Consider the following 16,814-nt stretch of genomic DNA (forward strand, 5'->3'; position numbering starts at 1 on the left):
TAAAGAGAAAGAAACATGAAACTGAATAATTTTGGGATTTCAGACATAAACAAATATGCAGACACACAGGTGGCTGTTCCGCCAGAGCAACAGGCCTGGTATGCAGACTTGTTAAAATTTACCGTCACTTCAAGAGAAAATGTGTTAACATCTCACTGGACTAATAAAGTAGCTTTTGGCCCAGTTCTAAATTGTGTGAATCATCCAGCATCCCCGACTGCCAAGCTTAGTGCAGGCAAACAAGCAGGAGATATTCACTGGAGCCACACAGTCATCTCATCGCAAGATCGCTCTGCTTTGCCACTGAGCTGCCACTAAAAACAATTTGGGGAGAGATGCTGCAGTATTTTTGAACGGCAGTCTCTTGACAGCTCTGCAGCAAACACATTAGAATGGAGTTCAAATTTCTAACCAAATTGCAGAATATGAAATATTAAAAATGATTGTGTTTTTCATTGGCTTAAAGAGTGGAGAGGCTGCAGCGTATACTGTACAGACAACAGCCTCTGGATGAAACTGAGAGACGTCCCGTTGTGTAACAGCCAATTGAAATCTATTCTCTTTACGTCTGCCTCTCTATCTGAACTGCCAAAAACACAGTTACACACACAAATAGTACAAATGTGCACACAAACCCGCTCGCTCACAGACTTGGTCGTAATTTAGCCTTAAGCTTTTTAAATAGGCTTTAGTCTGCACAAAACACCAGATGCTGCAATCTCTCCCACACTCTTGCTTTGGCCCGAGCTATACTGTCAAACATGGACCAACAAAGTTTCATTGGCTACAGCAGATGTTTCATTTACCTTCTCTCTGTTATGAATAAAGTTATTGTTTCTGGCGTTAAAAGCCCTGACCACATATTATTCTCATATTCCTAATTATAACATAAACTAAAAAAAAGTAAAGAAAAGTTTGAGGTATGTTACCCATGGCAATTTATAAAGGGAAATGTTTAGCAGACAAAACGTCTCATATAAGATGTATATGCCGCTTTCATCCAAGCATATAGTATATGATATAAAGCTATAACTATGATAGGTAAAGCTTCACTGAGTCCTTATAAGAGTTGATTTCAAGAACCAGTGGACTCCAGGCTCAATCATCTGCCTTATTAAGGTGTCATTGAGCAAGAAACTGACTGTAGACTGTGGTAAATTGAACTGTGATGATTTTCAGTTGAAGAGTAAGAAGGTTTAAAGCTGCAATATTCAGTGATCTGGATATTCAAATAAATGTAAATAAATAGCTCATTGGTCTGGTTATAGGTAAGATTGTACCAAATGTTGTTGTTTTTTAACACTAAAAGCTTCTATTTAGGTTTTACGAATGAAGCGTCGTCATATTTTGTGACGTCATCACAATAACAAAAAAATATATTTTTTACATTTTTTTAGGGTGATTATATAAATGTAATTTATGGTGCTGTTTGAGCTAACGAATTTTAATCACTCATTTGAATATTTTGGCTTGAAGGTACAGTGTGTAGGATTTGGCGTTATCTAGTGGTGTGGTTGCAGATTGCAACCGACTGAGTAACCTTCTGCTAACTCCTCCCTTTCCAAGACTGCAGTAACGTGAGCTGCCGAGTTCAAAACCGTGGTACTTTATGAGCAACGGAAGTCAGACAGCGGCTGGAGGTAACGAGGTAACATAAAACCACATTTGTCCGTTCTGGGCTACTGTAGAAACATGGAGGAGTAACATGGCGGTCCCCGTGAAGAGGACCTGCTCCCTATGTAGATATGAAAGGCTCATTCTAAGCTAACGAAAACACATTCTTAGTTTCAGGTGATTATACACTAAAGAAAATATGAATATTATATTCCATTTCTGCTAATAGATCCCCTGAACTGTTACATACTGTTCCTTCAAACAGTTTATGTTCACACTGTACCTAAAAAAAAATATTAATTTCCAACTGCATGCGTGTGCATGAACAAGTTCCTGGTGAATTCAAGGTAGTAATTTTGCATGTGACATGTATGCATTCATGCTAGTCTTTGTGTGTGTCCGTCTGTATGAGGTATTTAAGGGCTGTGGATAATGACAGCACTTTGACTGACAGCCTCTTTCAGGCCCCGCGATCACTCTGCCAGGTTCTCGGCCCGCCCCCACAGAGCAGAGCCGCCGCATGATTTGACCACGTTGAACAAACTGTCCATCAATCAAAGTGGCCGCTGCATTTCCATAATAACTGCAATTTAACGTCTCAAGCTGACAGAAGATTGTTGCCATGGCGAGGCAAGTTTAACCCCTCATGGTGAAGTGGTCCTCATACATTTACTAATAATTTCTTAATTTATATGCATACTAATGAATAACCCTAGGGCAACTCAAGACTTCACACGTTGGAGACGCACAGCTGGAAAACTTTTATTTTGATATGGAATAACTGGAGGTATAACAGCCCAATAATTAGAAAAATAAAAAGAGTGTTACACATCAGCTTAAACTTGTAAATTAAACCTTAAAAATAACCAAAATTTGGGAACTACGGTTTCATCATTGAAGTGCTTTTCAACCCTTTTCAACAGGTCTCTACAGGAGACTTTTACTTGTCAAGTCAGATGCAAAATTACAATTCAAGAATTCATCTAAAAAGATGATGAAGAACATACACGGACGTCAAATGTCTTTCACACAAACACAGACAAGGTAACACCCATGGACCCTGGGCTCCCACTCTTTCTCATTATTTAGTCTTTCCATCCAGAGAGGCTCAACAATAACAAGAAAGGAAATGAGGGTGGTGATGTCACAGGCGATAACCACACACACACACACACACACACACACTCACACAACACGTAGGCCCACTGTCATTTTCTGAGTGAGATGACTGAGGTCGCAGGGGAAATTCAGCGCACACTGGAGGGTAAATAGCTTTCCGTTGGACTGATCGAGACTCACACACATATACACACACAAAACACTCACTGAAGGGTGCACATGTTCACACAAACACATACACGCACAGACATTATTGGCAGTGAGTAGACAGTCGATCTACCGTAACTTTGATCAATACAAAATTGATTTAATTAATTGAGTTACGTGATGAAAGGATCGTTTTCAGTCTTCTCTGATGAAGTTGGTTGTAAAGGCTTTTCGTGTCCAAATATTTGAGAATATACAGTATATAGTATTTGAACTATTTTTTCTAGGGCTGCACAACACAACCTGTGAATTTTTGGTTGTAGCAGGCTCAGTTTTAAAGCTAGAGTGAAGATACTGGCATCATATGAAACTAGAAAACCGAAGGAATCCTTTGGTACCAACCATGTCATACTAGCTTGTCCAAAAGAAGTTAAATACGCTCCAAAATTTTGGCGAGGAAAAACTGGCACGGCCATTTTCAAAGGGGTTCCTTGATCTCTGACCTCAAGATATGTGAATAAAAATGGGTTCTGTTTGTACAGTATACATACATTTGCATAAAGCAGCATATTTGCCCACTCACATGTTGATAAGAGTATTACATCCTTGACAAATGTTCCTTTAAGGTACATTTTGAACAGATAAAAATGTGTGATTAATCACGATTAACTATAGACAACTGTTAACTGTTAAAAAAAACTTTTACATTTGGCCCTGTGTGTTCACGTTGTGCCACTCTGCACCATCCAGACAACCCTTCATCACTTTGTATATGGTACACTGAATGAGTTGTAATAGTAAAGTGATAATCCTGAAGATTGACGGTTTTTCATGGGCGGAAACAGCAAATTAGAACTGCCCCCTGAAAGTCGAATCATCTGTCGGTGACCGCTCCAGGTCGAGCAGTCACTTAGTTTTGTTGATGTTTTTGTCAGTCAGTGTGCATTAGCCTACATTATATTGATGCACTTTGAGAACAAAATTAAGAGGCTAAATCTATGAAGAACTTTGTGCTCTTGTAAAAATGTTGTGCTCTAGAAAACTGGTTGTAGTATAGATATGAATGGAGATGACATAGCAAAAAAGTCACACCCACAAAACATGGTAAACGAGACAGCGTCCGTGTTTCAAGACGGGTCGGGTGGGTTGGTGACATCGCTGCAGACCCTGACGCACTGAAGACAGTCCGCCCCGGTTGACAGTCGCGCCGGTAGCAGGGGGGCCATCCCTCCCCGCAGGAAGAGAAGGCAAAGGGAGTACTAATTCCATGACCCCAGGAAGTGGCGAGGTCCGGGCAGAGGGGTGCTGTAAAGCTCACAACCGGAGCCGCAAGCCACCTTCCCCCCCGGGCCTTTCCAGGCAGACCAAGAGCTAGTTGCAACGCATCGCCACGGAGGGAGAAAAAAAAAGGAACGAATAGACAAATCTTCATATTGAACAGCCAAATCCCTTCAAATTTTGATTCAAGTAGAGCTTTTTTTCAATTGACAATAACAGAGGAGCGTTTAGTCAAATGAAAACCTCAACGATTACTGCTTTATAGTAAGACGGACAGGCTTTTCACGGAAATAAATACACATAATAAAACGCTGTGAGCACGTCAAACACGGCCATTGTATGATGAAGAGGACTGTAAGAGCTGAGACGGCCCAGTAGGTGGTCATTGAGAAAAAGTATGCTGGTATTAAAAAGCTTTTAAAGAACCTGCTCGTGACAAATGGAACAAGAGGGGGTTTTTTTTTTCATACTCTCACACTCTTTATCCAGCTGTCAGCATTTATAATCATTTCTCTTTTCATTCATTTCTCTGCACATCTCTATGCAAGAGCAAGAATAGTGTGTGTGTGAGTGTGTGTGTGTGTGTGTGTGTACATGCCAGTCTCCTGCTCCACACACTCATATTAAGGTCAGAAGTGAGTGAGTGACAAAGTGTGTATGTGGGTGCGTAACCAGGCAGATGCATTCATTGGCCGTACCACTCACAGTGACAGGTGTGAAACGTGTGTGTGTGTGTGTGTGTGTGTGTGTGTGTTTTTGGGACTATTTAGGGGCTTATATATATTCTGCAGCAGCGGTCCACAGTGGTGAAAGCTGTGATTGATGGGCCTGAAGTCATTAACATGTCAAGATGGCTGCTCCTTTACTTCCTGTCCAGAGATAGAATTATATTCTACGCATGTGAAGGTTGGCAAAAAATAAATAAAGCTCCCCTCAGTTTTGCCTCTTACTATTTTATGTTCTCTTTCTCTTCCTCTAAATTAAACTCCATATGAATAATAGGAGGCTGACCTGAAATAGTCCAATATTCACATTAGTATTCAAATCTCAAAGACAGAATCCAAAACTTTGTTTTTTTATTATAACTTTTGGTCTCCTTTTGTTTACTCTAACACACTGCACTGACAATGAGCTATCTGTTTCGTGTTTAAGTTATTAATATAAAATAGAAAGATTACAATAATGAGGAAACAGATGTGTGTGGAGGGATTCTGCTCTTTGTGAATTAAGCCAGTTGCAAAAAATTGGGAGTTTCTTTTCTTTGCGGACTTAGTCACTTCAATTATTCAATTGTTTTGCCATTTTAATCGTTTCAGGATGTGACAGTATGAAGACGATGCTATTTTGTAGCTGGTTGACTCTTTACTTAAAGGTGCTAAATGCGAGATTGGGAGCCTTTCTATTGCCTCCGCATGGCTCTCAACATGGAGACAGCATCTAACAGAGCTAACAGTGTTAACATGAAGGAGAACCGGAGGGTGGGTGCTACGCTTCCGTGTCTGCGCCATCAGTCGGGATTATCAGCTGTAACCGCCGTAAGAGAGCAGTACAGAGCAATGCACCAATGACCCGGCAATATCAACAAAGCACAGAGAAAGCTCTGGTTACAACACACAAAGACGGAGAGTGACTTCATTCTCTGCTCAGGTAGACATTACTTCTCAATATCTTTACATAGCAAATAGTTGTTTGCTGCTAGATTAATGCTCTGGATATCGAATAGACAACCTTTGGTGTATAAACTGCAGCAGTAGATTAAGATAGGTCTTTATTGCGCTGTTGCAGCTTAATGCATTTTTCTAGACTTTGTCATGTCTACCTCTGCAATGTAGAGTAGAGCAGAGAAATAATGGTTTCAGGTTTTGGGTTTAGGCTTTTAGGTGAAGTAATATATCTATTTTTAAACAAGAAAAGCCTGTAAAATGGTGTTAGACAACAATAATGGACAGCATTTATACAGCACTTTTGTCTGAAGCACTTTAAAATGTACCTCTTATTCACCCATTCACATTTTACGGAACAATTTATATCCCTCTGCACTGATTATTTCTCGGTTTCTTATTTCTATTTTCTCTGTATGTCTCCTACATTGTCCCTCATTGCTGTTCCATCATCATTTCTTCCCAGATTCCTTTTCTAAAATCTACTTTTTTGATAAATTTAAGGCATCTCTGCAGCGCATTGTGAACAGAGACAGAAAAGACGGGAGAGTGACAAAGATCTTGACCCAGATTCAACCTTACAACGTTCGAAAAGCAGTAGGAGTATGAGACCACAAAAATGTACTTTAAGTTGACAAAACTGACAAAATGTGCTCAAGCAACATTCTCTTATATGTGATGTCAAAGTAGTTATTGCTAATTTGGCTTTTTTGTCCTCACTTTTGCATTTTTGTCTGGAATATTAGCATTTTTTATTCATCTAATATTAATTTGTTTTAACTTTAAAAGCATTTTTTCACAGGCTTCTCTTAATGAACAGAGGGCTTCTCATGAACTAAAATCTCTCGCCCTCATTAGTTTTATTCTCAAGACATCTATATAATTATACTGTGCCGGTGTAATCTGTTTAATCACGCTTCTAAACTAGACTAGATGTCCTAAATCATCCCATGCCAGTACACAGCCCCTCAATCACCCAGATTCCTGCCAAGCCTCCAAAATCAAAAACCCAATTATTTGAAGAGTGACAAGCGAGCTCATGAAATGATTGATAGCAAAGTTGGTTTAACTAATTTCAGCACTGCTGTAATAACAGTAGGTAGCTTAATTCCCACAAAGACACATCTTTTATATGATTAACTAATTGCTCTAATTACTATGGGATTGACAACATATAAAAATATACTCAAGAGAGGCAGCATTGGGACCAATGTTGTGTGCATTTGATGACCCAAATTTTATTTTGTGCACACTTCAAATCCAAATCCAATCCATTAAATTTATAATTTTTTAAAAGAGAAGAGGGCATTTTTTTTTACATTTCATAAGCTATGAGATATAGCTACAGGCCATATCATAAACCATATTGTAAAAAGTGAGATTTTCATGTCTTTTATATTATAAAGCAGGTTTAAGTGATATATAAATGCTGTGAAAGTATCAAAACGCTCAATCTACAGATAAATACACACAGCTCGTATTCAGAAAATGTGCGTTTGAAACAAGCCGTCAGGATTTCTGTACATTTGTGATGTCACAAATCTACAATATTTAGACAATTTTACAGTTTTAAATGCAAACATTCTTAATGTGTCCCAGTTTATTTCCTGTTGCAGTGGATGTGAATGACATCAGCTGACAGGAAGTAAACATGGACCCAAGCTGTTTCCTAGCAACGCAATTCCGTTGCCATTCCGTTGAAATGCGCTAAAACGGAGCGTTTCTGATAGAAGATGAATACAGGTATATTCAGACAGACAGAACATTAAAGCATGTAAACATGTTCTAGTAGAAACCCATAATACAAGTATGAACCTGAAGATGAGCATGATATGTCCCCTTTAAGGTTTAAAGTTCGGTAGATTGAGGGTGTGGCTGCTTTGATTGACAGGTGGGTGCCGTACCAGGTCGCTAGCTGCAAGCTTTCTGCTCTGCTGTGTCACCCGGGCCCGCCTCAGCTCCACCGACGCTCCATCTCTTTTCCCCATTTTTTGGATTAACCGGGAGTTGGCAACGGCCAGAGCCGCCCACTTTGAGCTTCACACTCTTCTCTACGCTCTTCAGAGACCTATGAGTGATGTCACGGAGACCGCTGTGGGCATCTTCGGGTTCTGCGTTACCCCCAACTGTCCTTCCATCTTCCAAATGTGTTAAAGTATTATGAAGTTCCTCGTCTCCTTAAGGTGTGTTCAGAGCAAACATGAAACAATTTTTTTTGCGTGGTGTGATTACAAAGTCAATGGAAAGACGTAAATGGAAGCGAATTTGCACCAGGTTTCACAAATAGACGTAAATACACGTACGCACGAGTTGAAACGTTTCAACTTGAGCCTTCAGCGTTATCAGCGTTGAGATTCTCCTGACGTCACCGAGAATCAGAAATGAAGGACAAACTTGATAAAACAGAAAAGGTTTTCAGTTTGCTTCGTCTCAGACAGCGGAGGCTGTGGTTTGACGTTTGATTCATGGCGGTTACAGTGGATTCCAGTAATGACGAGTCACCATTAAAATCCAAACAGCATAAATCCAAGCCGACCACAGCTGTCAGTCTTTGTGAAGAAGGAGCCAGCTGTCAATGCTACAGGGAGTGGATGTTTGAAACTCAGAAGCATTCGTTTAAGGTTGGGGTAAGCCTCTAGGGAACAATATCCTCACAAGTATAGTATTACAGGTTTGTGTGTGTGTCTCTACCTGTTTTAAGTCCAGAGTGATAGTCACGTAGTGGTACGCCATTCCATTCTTGATAGACGGACTTTGCCACCAACGATTAGTCCCATCTATGGCATATTCTACGGGATGTTTTTCTGTACACACACAAACAAAGAGAGAGAGAAAAACATATATTTTAGATATTTAATAAGTTAATAGAAATCGTTGAATCCAGCGTTGAGGGGGGAAAATGTTCCTCTCCACTCTTTTTTTTTTTTAATAAAATTCTGGCATTTCAACCATTCAAGGGCCAGACATCAAAAGCACATTTTTCTACCTTGTAAAAGAAAGAATAATAGATTTCTTTTCCATTTCAGATGATTTTATTTCGCTTCTGAGTCAAAAAAAAAAAAAAAAAGTCACCCTATTTGCAGAATCTACTCCTGGCCGCTGTTACTATTCCACACAATAGCTTCCACAGAACAGGAAGAAAACACATTATTAGTTTATCACATAGCAAAGGTCACTTATGCAGAAGTTTTAGGGATGGCTGTGTGTACGGGATGGTTTGGGTGTTTACGTGGATGTGAGAGAGAGTTTTTTTAAGTGAAGATGTGATGTTTCAGGTTGACTTGCAGCTGTCAATCACCGAGCTACTTATGTGTGACATTTCTGTTAAAAAAAAACATGGCAACTATTGATAGAAAAATGAGGGAGCTAAATGTATTTCATTCGGTAAATGTACTTTCACTCTCTTTCTAACAGCATCCTTCCTCTTCCCTCGTTTTTTTTTTAGTCCTATTTCCTTCTGAGGCAAAGAAAGAAAACTGAATATACATTTCTTACATTACAAGAAGGGCTGTCCTCGATCAAAGAAATTCTTAGTCGACTAACACATCGATTAGTTAATTTAATCTGTAAAACTGAGTTTCTCCATAAAGAATCACACAAGAATCACATAATGGAAGATAGAGGTTTTTTAAAGTGACCAGTATGGTCTCAGTTGATCTTTCCATCTCATTCTTTTCAAGCTTTCAAGCTCCTTTTTGCAGCACTATATCCAAACCTTCTTTTTCCTCTCAGCTTGGTTGACTAAAGCTAACTGGACTCATTAACTGACTGACTGGCTGGTTGATGACAGTCTGCCTGCCTGACTGACTAACTGATTGGTTGGTTTTATGAGGTTAACTGATCAATGATTGGCTAAATAACCGACCGTCTAGTTGGCTGTTTGAATTATGATCGCAGGCTAATTTTGTATTGTCATCCTGTCATGTTGCGATTGATCCCTCAGTTCATTCAGTAATGATCATTTCAGACAAAACGATTGGATAACATCTGGCCGGTTCTGCCGCTAATTAACTAATCTAGAATGATTAATTGTTGTAATCACCAGGCCTATAAGTCTTGTGTGTGCTCTTACCAAATGGTTTTGTGCTCTTTTGGTCGCAAGTTCGACACTGAGTGTTTCTAACGGGCTGGCCTGGTACATGCTCCACCAGCTTACAGAACATCTCTGGACCCGATGAACCACAGGTAGCATTAGTGGATATATCTGCCATGGACGCCAGGTTCAGCACAGCCGGGAACAGACCTGGGGAGAAAACACACAGGCAATTACATACAGAAATAGACAATGAAACAAAAACAGCTGTATGTATTAGTACTGACGTCTGATAGACGTCACGATGCAGCAGAATATTACAAGTCTGATATTTTGGGAAGTACACTCGTTTATGCTTGACATACACAGATGATGTTGACATCAATCTTCTCATTGGGCCCAAAATCGGCTTGATTCTCGTATAGTGTGTACCCAGCAAAGCCCCGATTTTTTGATGGTTCTAAAGATTATCTGTCCAGATATTCCTGTGGTGTGAGGTATGTGTGTTTTTTACGTCCCCTGATCGGCTCGGAAGTCCATCCTGGCCGCACCGATTTCAAATCATAAATATTAAACATGCTCAACTGTTACGACCGGGTATCCTGTTGTGTGTGGGAAACCCCGCGGACAGCCGATGACGCAGTCACGTGGGAAAGAACGATAGCCAATTGAGAACCAAGCTGACTGAAGAAGGAAGGACAACCACAGCTGTCATGAGCTAATGCAAAACCTGAAGCATAAAGTAGAAGTAAGATGGACCTCAGAAATGGACGACCAACTTGTTAATTTGTCGCAACAACACAACAAAGTGTTTATTGAACGTGTCTCCAGGACTTCATCCATCCATCTTCGTGAATTTTCAGTATAACGTAGTAAACTAACAACGCCAATTCTTCCTGCTCGTCGTCCGCCATGTTAGTTTACACTAAAGTCACGTTTGATTGCGAGAGATTTTGCAAGATTTTCGGTTTTGAGAGTCAGGACTCTTGTTGTTCATGAATGGAATCTGTTAGTGTGTGGTGAGCTGTTTTGGCCAAATCGTTGCTCTCCACATACTATAGGAACAAAACTGTTAAATTTAACATAACATGTGTGGGCTCTCTAACATCTTCAACATCTGTTAAGATCTGAAAAATCTTGTAGTGTGGGCCAGCCTTCAGCTAACCGTTGTCGAGAGGGGGGAATCAGGCCCAAAATTGGCTTGATTCTTGTGTAGTGTGTACCTGACATTAATTGTGTAGTCAGATCATCACTGATCACAGGTTCAAGTCCATTAACAGCAACTCAAAAGAGGTCAAACTGTATTCCTCCTTCAAAGCAAAACAAATGTGTTATATTGCTAAAATGCAGTACAGTAGGGGTTATTAGGAGCACACCCTGCTTTGCACACAGGTTTTGTATTTAAAAATCATTAAAATAATGTCAGTTTCTCTGTGTAGTCTTGTTCCGAGTGAGCCAGCTAGCTTGTATGGCTGTTGTTGTGAGCTTATGAGTAATTAGTGTGGAACATGAGGGGGAGGGCAGGTGTTTTATACCATCCACGTTAGTTAATCTGGGTGTATTTTCGGTGCAGTCTAATGCAGTTAACATCATTTGCCCCTCACAGATAGCGAGAGCTGTATTCACTTTATCTTTGGATAAAAGCAGCATACAGAGTACAGCTTTTTGGCCAGCGTTCAGCTGTGCAGACTTTGGGCAGTGTAATGCTACTATATCAAAGGACTATTCATTTGCATTATGTTGCCCAAGCAATTTTTTTTTCATTTCCTGTCCGTGGATATTTTTCAGCGCTGGAACAGAATGTAAACTCAGAGAGAACATACATTATGGAAAACACTGCAAAGTACACACATTTTTTTTCCAGGATATTGTTGGAAGTCATCAATAATGTTTTACTGTGCAAACATTACTTTGTTTTCCTCCCTCGTGGCCTTATGGGTGCTCGGGGTATTAAACAAAAAAAATCTACTAGAAGACATGAAAGTAGAGCTATACATCAAATTCTCATCTCCATGAGAATTATATTCAACTCTTGGAGCCGTAAGATTACAACCAGGGGAGTGTGCTCCAGTCACCTCTCCTCTTACCGTACTGGGTAGAAAGAAAATAACATGCGTACTGTAATCGATGCAACATTTTATCAGCTAGAAAGGCTTTTTGCCAGCGAGCCAGAGTGGCTGGACTTGCTATTAGGGCTGCGCTATTACTTTCATTATTGGTCACTTATTCTCTCAATCGATTAATCAATTGCACTACGAAATGTCAGAAAATAATGAACAATCACAATTTCCTAAAGCCCAAGTTATAGATTAGACATTTGAGGATGTCATCTTGGGCTTTGGAAAACACTCAGACATTTTTCTTTTTATAGACCAAACAACTAATCGATTAACTGAGAAAATAATCATTAGTTGCAGCCCTAATTTGTCCGATGAAATGTCAGAAAATAGTGAACAATCACAATTTGCCAAAGCCCAAGTTGATATCAAATAGCTCCTTTTGTCCAACCAATAGTCCAAAACCCAAAGATGTTCAGTTTACAATCATAGAGGACAAGTAAATATTTATATTATAATAATATAATATATTATATACTGTACAGTGCCTGTATAGTAATACAGGAACTAAACTATGAAAATAATTTAGGTAATTTAGGTGAGGATAATTTTGCCATGTATCATATTGATCAATCAAAAGCACATCTATGGGTTCAACGTCAATATTTTTTTCACTTAACCTGTCGATCAAGTGGGTCAGAAATCTTCTTGCCCAAAGTCAATGTTTACTTGCCCCAATACAAGTAGTTTTACTAATTAGTGGTTATCAAACAAAAACAAAGATAATAGTTAATTGAAGTAAATTAATCTGCAGTTTCGCCCACATCCTCTAACGGCAAACACCTAAACTTGTGTTTCCAGGATAATTGAAATGCTTGCATAAACTTTGTCTTTACTCGCTGCCATTTTCCTGCGCGTGCCTGATATCGGTACTGCGCATGTGCAACTCTCAACAGAGATGAGAAGGAAGCGAGATGGCTCACACTTTAGCTACTTCCATCATCAGTTCTGGAAAGAAACGATGTGTGTAATTCTTTTTTACCATATACTATATTATATATACTAGCCTGACGGGGCATTTTTCTTGCCCCGAGCAAGTGGGCAATCCTTATTGTTGAGCCCTGCTATAGTATCTGCACATGCTATAAAATGTGAGCCTGCTGACAGCCAGCAAGCCAAGTAGCTTGTGTTATCTAAAGTAGAAATAAACTGAACTAATCACTGCACTTTAAACAAACTGATCTTTCACCACACAAACACACCATGAGGCTGCGCACACGTGTTTTTTCTTTTTTTTCTCCAGCAGACTTCTCTGTGTTGTTCCCATAGCAAAAGCACATTAGAGTGAATGACAAGCTTGTTGGACTTAAAAGTACTGGAATGCTCAACATACTGTGCACATGGTTCACATTTCCTGTCTGGCAAACACTCTCACACACAGAGACAAATACATGCACGTCCTGTACGACGACACGTCACAACTCCCAGTCCTCGTTTAAGGTCACAGCTTTTACAGTTAAACAACGTGTGCACTGATATACAAACATAAACACAGAGACGCATAAATGTACAGCAACCGTACACAAAGGAGACAGACAGGAAGGGGAGATCAGATGGAAGGAGAGGAAAAGAGAAATACAGAGGAAAAGCACTTGTGAAAGTGTGGACGGTGTGTGTGTGCATGTCCAGATGAGCCCAGCTGTTTGGCCAGATGTCAACACTGATGAACTGTGAAGAACATCTGAGACACCCAAAGACTCTCTCACATATGTGTACACATTCTCACACAACTACTCACAACATATCGTATACACACTCAGTCATACCTTCCAGACCTCTCAGAAATGATATCTGAGAACTTGCGCCACTGAGGGAGCCCAGATTTCCATAACAGTGTTTTCATAGAGGAAAAGTTCTCACTGAAAGGACACAAATGGGGTTGGATAAGCTCCTACCATATCCAGCTCTGAGTCAATGAGCAGTAGACAAGTTATTAAGGGACCTGAACTCAAAAAAGCAAATATACATAACACACATATGTCAAATTAAGATAATGAATGGCATTCTGTTTATGTTGTTGTAGGGAAGTTATATTCATCAATTCATGCATCAATAATGTCCCTTATATGTTACCTAACATACAGTATAGGCAATCACAATCTCAAAGCTTAAAGGTCAAGTCCATCTGCGTTCTTTACACATTTTTTTCAAATGGAAATGCCCAGTCAGCCTTTAGCAAAAGGCATTGACGTAGGTTACCAAATTAAGCTAATCAAAGCTGATCAATAAGTTTATGAATAAAGTGAACGCTAGCAGTAGCTGAGTCAAAGTAAGCTGTGCTAAGTTTGGAAATAACTGAAAGGTTTGGTTTGGATTTTTTTGAAGTGGGGTTGGATGTATACTCCCATGTTCTGTGAGGTAAAATTACTGTTTTGTGAATGGAGTCTGGTGGCTTTGAAGAGAGTGATATAACGGCTTCAGTTATTGTTGGAACGGGTTGTCTGACGGCGAGGTAAAGCAGTTGTGGACGGGAGCAGCAGAAAAACGGATTTTAACCACCTAAAGAAAAAACTGTTTAAGTATACGCTAGATTTAGTATATTTTCACCGCTTTAATTTGCAACCAGACAGCCCTTTCTGACGGGGAACTGAAGCCGTTATATCGCTGTCTTCAAAGCCACCAGACTCACAAAACCAGTAATTTTACCTCTCAGAACACGGGAGTTGCAGAACTAGTCTATCATTGTATTGATCGGTTAGTTTGTTTGTGTTATTGTGTGACTATCGGATCCGAACTAACGTGGTGTCCACAGCAGTACATTGCATCTTAGTTACTGTTTGTAAAACACCATGACTATAAAGATGTATATATACTATATATGTAGTAGCGGTCAGGTCACATGGGGAAAAGTTTTTAGAAGGGCTTGGGAAAATAGCATTTTGGCTCTAAAACATACTGTAAATACTTCGACCAAAATTTTAATGTTCGAATTTGAATACAAAAGGAAGACCACTGTGAAGCTGCAGAATGATATAAAAACCTCAACAAAAAAATGTATAATAATGGACCTGCACTTCAATTCCCAACTCATCTTAAAATGAAAAGGTGAAAACTACTCTGTCTGTCAGCTTGAACATTGAATGATTCATGTATCAGTGTCTTTTCAGCTCCATCTTTTCATTGTTGCAGTTTTTGGATGCCTCAAGATTTTAAGTCTGATATTTGGTCCACACCTCAAAGACTCCCGTCAGTGGAGAGCAGGTTGAACTCTTTTCACTGCGCTCTTTTGTTAATTTAATTCCCAATTTGAAAAGTCACAGTGGGCAAAAGAAAAAGCTCTAACAGAGAGTAAAAGCATGCAAGGCCCATATATAAGAACGCCTACAGGATCTATCCTCAAATGCACCCATTACCAGAGCAAACAAAAAGAGTGCACCATCTTTTTGTCGTGTTGCCAACACAGGAAACCCTTTAACCAGACTTCCGTATAAAAAATATCTTATTTAAAGGCCTTAATACAAGATCAAACCGTTGCTTTGATGAACATGTTTTTCATGGTCCTTCCACACCGTTTCTAACTACCGCCTCCTGCTTCTGCCAGGAAATCAAGCCAACATCCTGCGTATTCCTGGGTTTAGATCCACAAGCTGGAAGAGTCTCCAACCGCATACAAATGCACGTGGGAGCAATCTTTAATAGTGTCATTTTACCTTGATTTGAGACAGCTAATACCTTAAGCTTCCCATCAGTACTGCGTGTCTGATTTACAGAATCACAAGGGATTTGAAAGGGAACTACATTTGTTCCAAGTGTAACCACATGTTTTGGTTTGTGCCAGTTCCACCTCTTTCAATCTAGCTGGCAATTTTGGTGCAGTGTTACAGGGAGGGTCCATTATTTGTGTGTTTTTTTAGGTTTTTATATCATTCTATAGCTTCACAGTGGTGTTCCTTGTGTATTCAAATCAGGTGTGTATGTTTTAGCATCAAAATGCTATTTAATTAAACTTACACTTTTTCCCACGTGACCTGACGTAGGTTTCTGCATGATGACGCTGCTACCTGTACAGTATATACTGGATATAAGCATCCTTATAGTCAGTGTATTAACATTACATACAGTAACTTACATGGCTGTCGGCATACTCTCAGTTTGGTGAAGCAGACAGGAGTGCCGTAAGCAATGTACTGCTGTGGACGCCACGTTAGTTCGGATCCGAAAGTCACACAATAACACAAACAAACTATCTATTCGATGCAGCAGTCGATTAGTTTGTTTGTGTTATTGTGTCACTTTCACACTAAATAAAACATACTTATTAATATCATATTCGATTTCTGCCAATAGATCCCCCTAAATGCTACACACTGTTCCTTTAAAAAACATCTTTGGAAAGTGTTCAAGTCCTGCTTTCACAAAATAATGCAGGAAGCAGCAAGAAAGAACGACTGACAACTAAATGTTCTTTTTAGACTCTCATGGCCTCTCACTGTCTGTGTTGGCTGCCATAGAAATTTTTACTAAACATCAAAATGATTTCTTGGGAGAACGCGATCATGTGTACGACTCCAACTTTGGCTACTGATAACACTTTTTCTCTCTTGCCTTTTATGTTGAACAATGAGGTGAGATAACAACAGAGAAACGGAGAGGGCCGGCTAAAGACAGGGTTCAGATTTCAGATTCACTGAATGACAAGGACACAATGACTGTCTGCCTTCGGCTGCCACACACACACACACTCACACACACACACACACACACACACACACACACACACACACACACACACACACACACACACACACACACACACACACACACACACACACACACACACACACACACACACACACACACACACACACACACACACACACACACACACACACACACACTCACACA

At 39.8% G+C, this 16,814-nt stretch overlaps 1 protein-coding gene across 2 annotated transcripts in view; it reads right to left on the reverse strand.

The window, feature by feature from the left end:
• lama2 (laminin, alpha 2) overlaps positions 1–16,814 on the reverse strand; it is a 222,502-nt gene that overhangs the window by 168,415 nt on the left and 37,273 nt on the right. For both annotated transcript variants that reach the window (XM_074615044.1, XM_074615046.1), the window contains exons 2-3: positions 9,892–10,062; positions 8,511–8,623 (exon numbers count right to left, since the gene is read on the reverse strand). In XM_074615044.1, coding sequence (XP_074471145.1) covers positions 8,511–8,623; positions 9,892–10,062 — 284 coding nt within the window. The remainder of the gene's footprint in view (positions 1–8,510; positions 8,624–9,891; positions 10,063–16,814) is intronic.

Source organism: Sebastes fasciatus, chromosome 18, assembly GCF_043250625.1.
Source record: "Sebastes fasciatus isolate fSebFas1 chromosome 18, fSebFas1.pri, whole genome shotgun sequence".
In the NCBI taxonomy this organism is placed as follows: Eukaryota; Metazoa; Chordata; class Actinopteri; order Perciformes; family Sebastidae; genus Sebastes; species Sebastes fasciatus.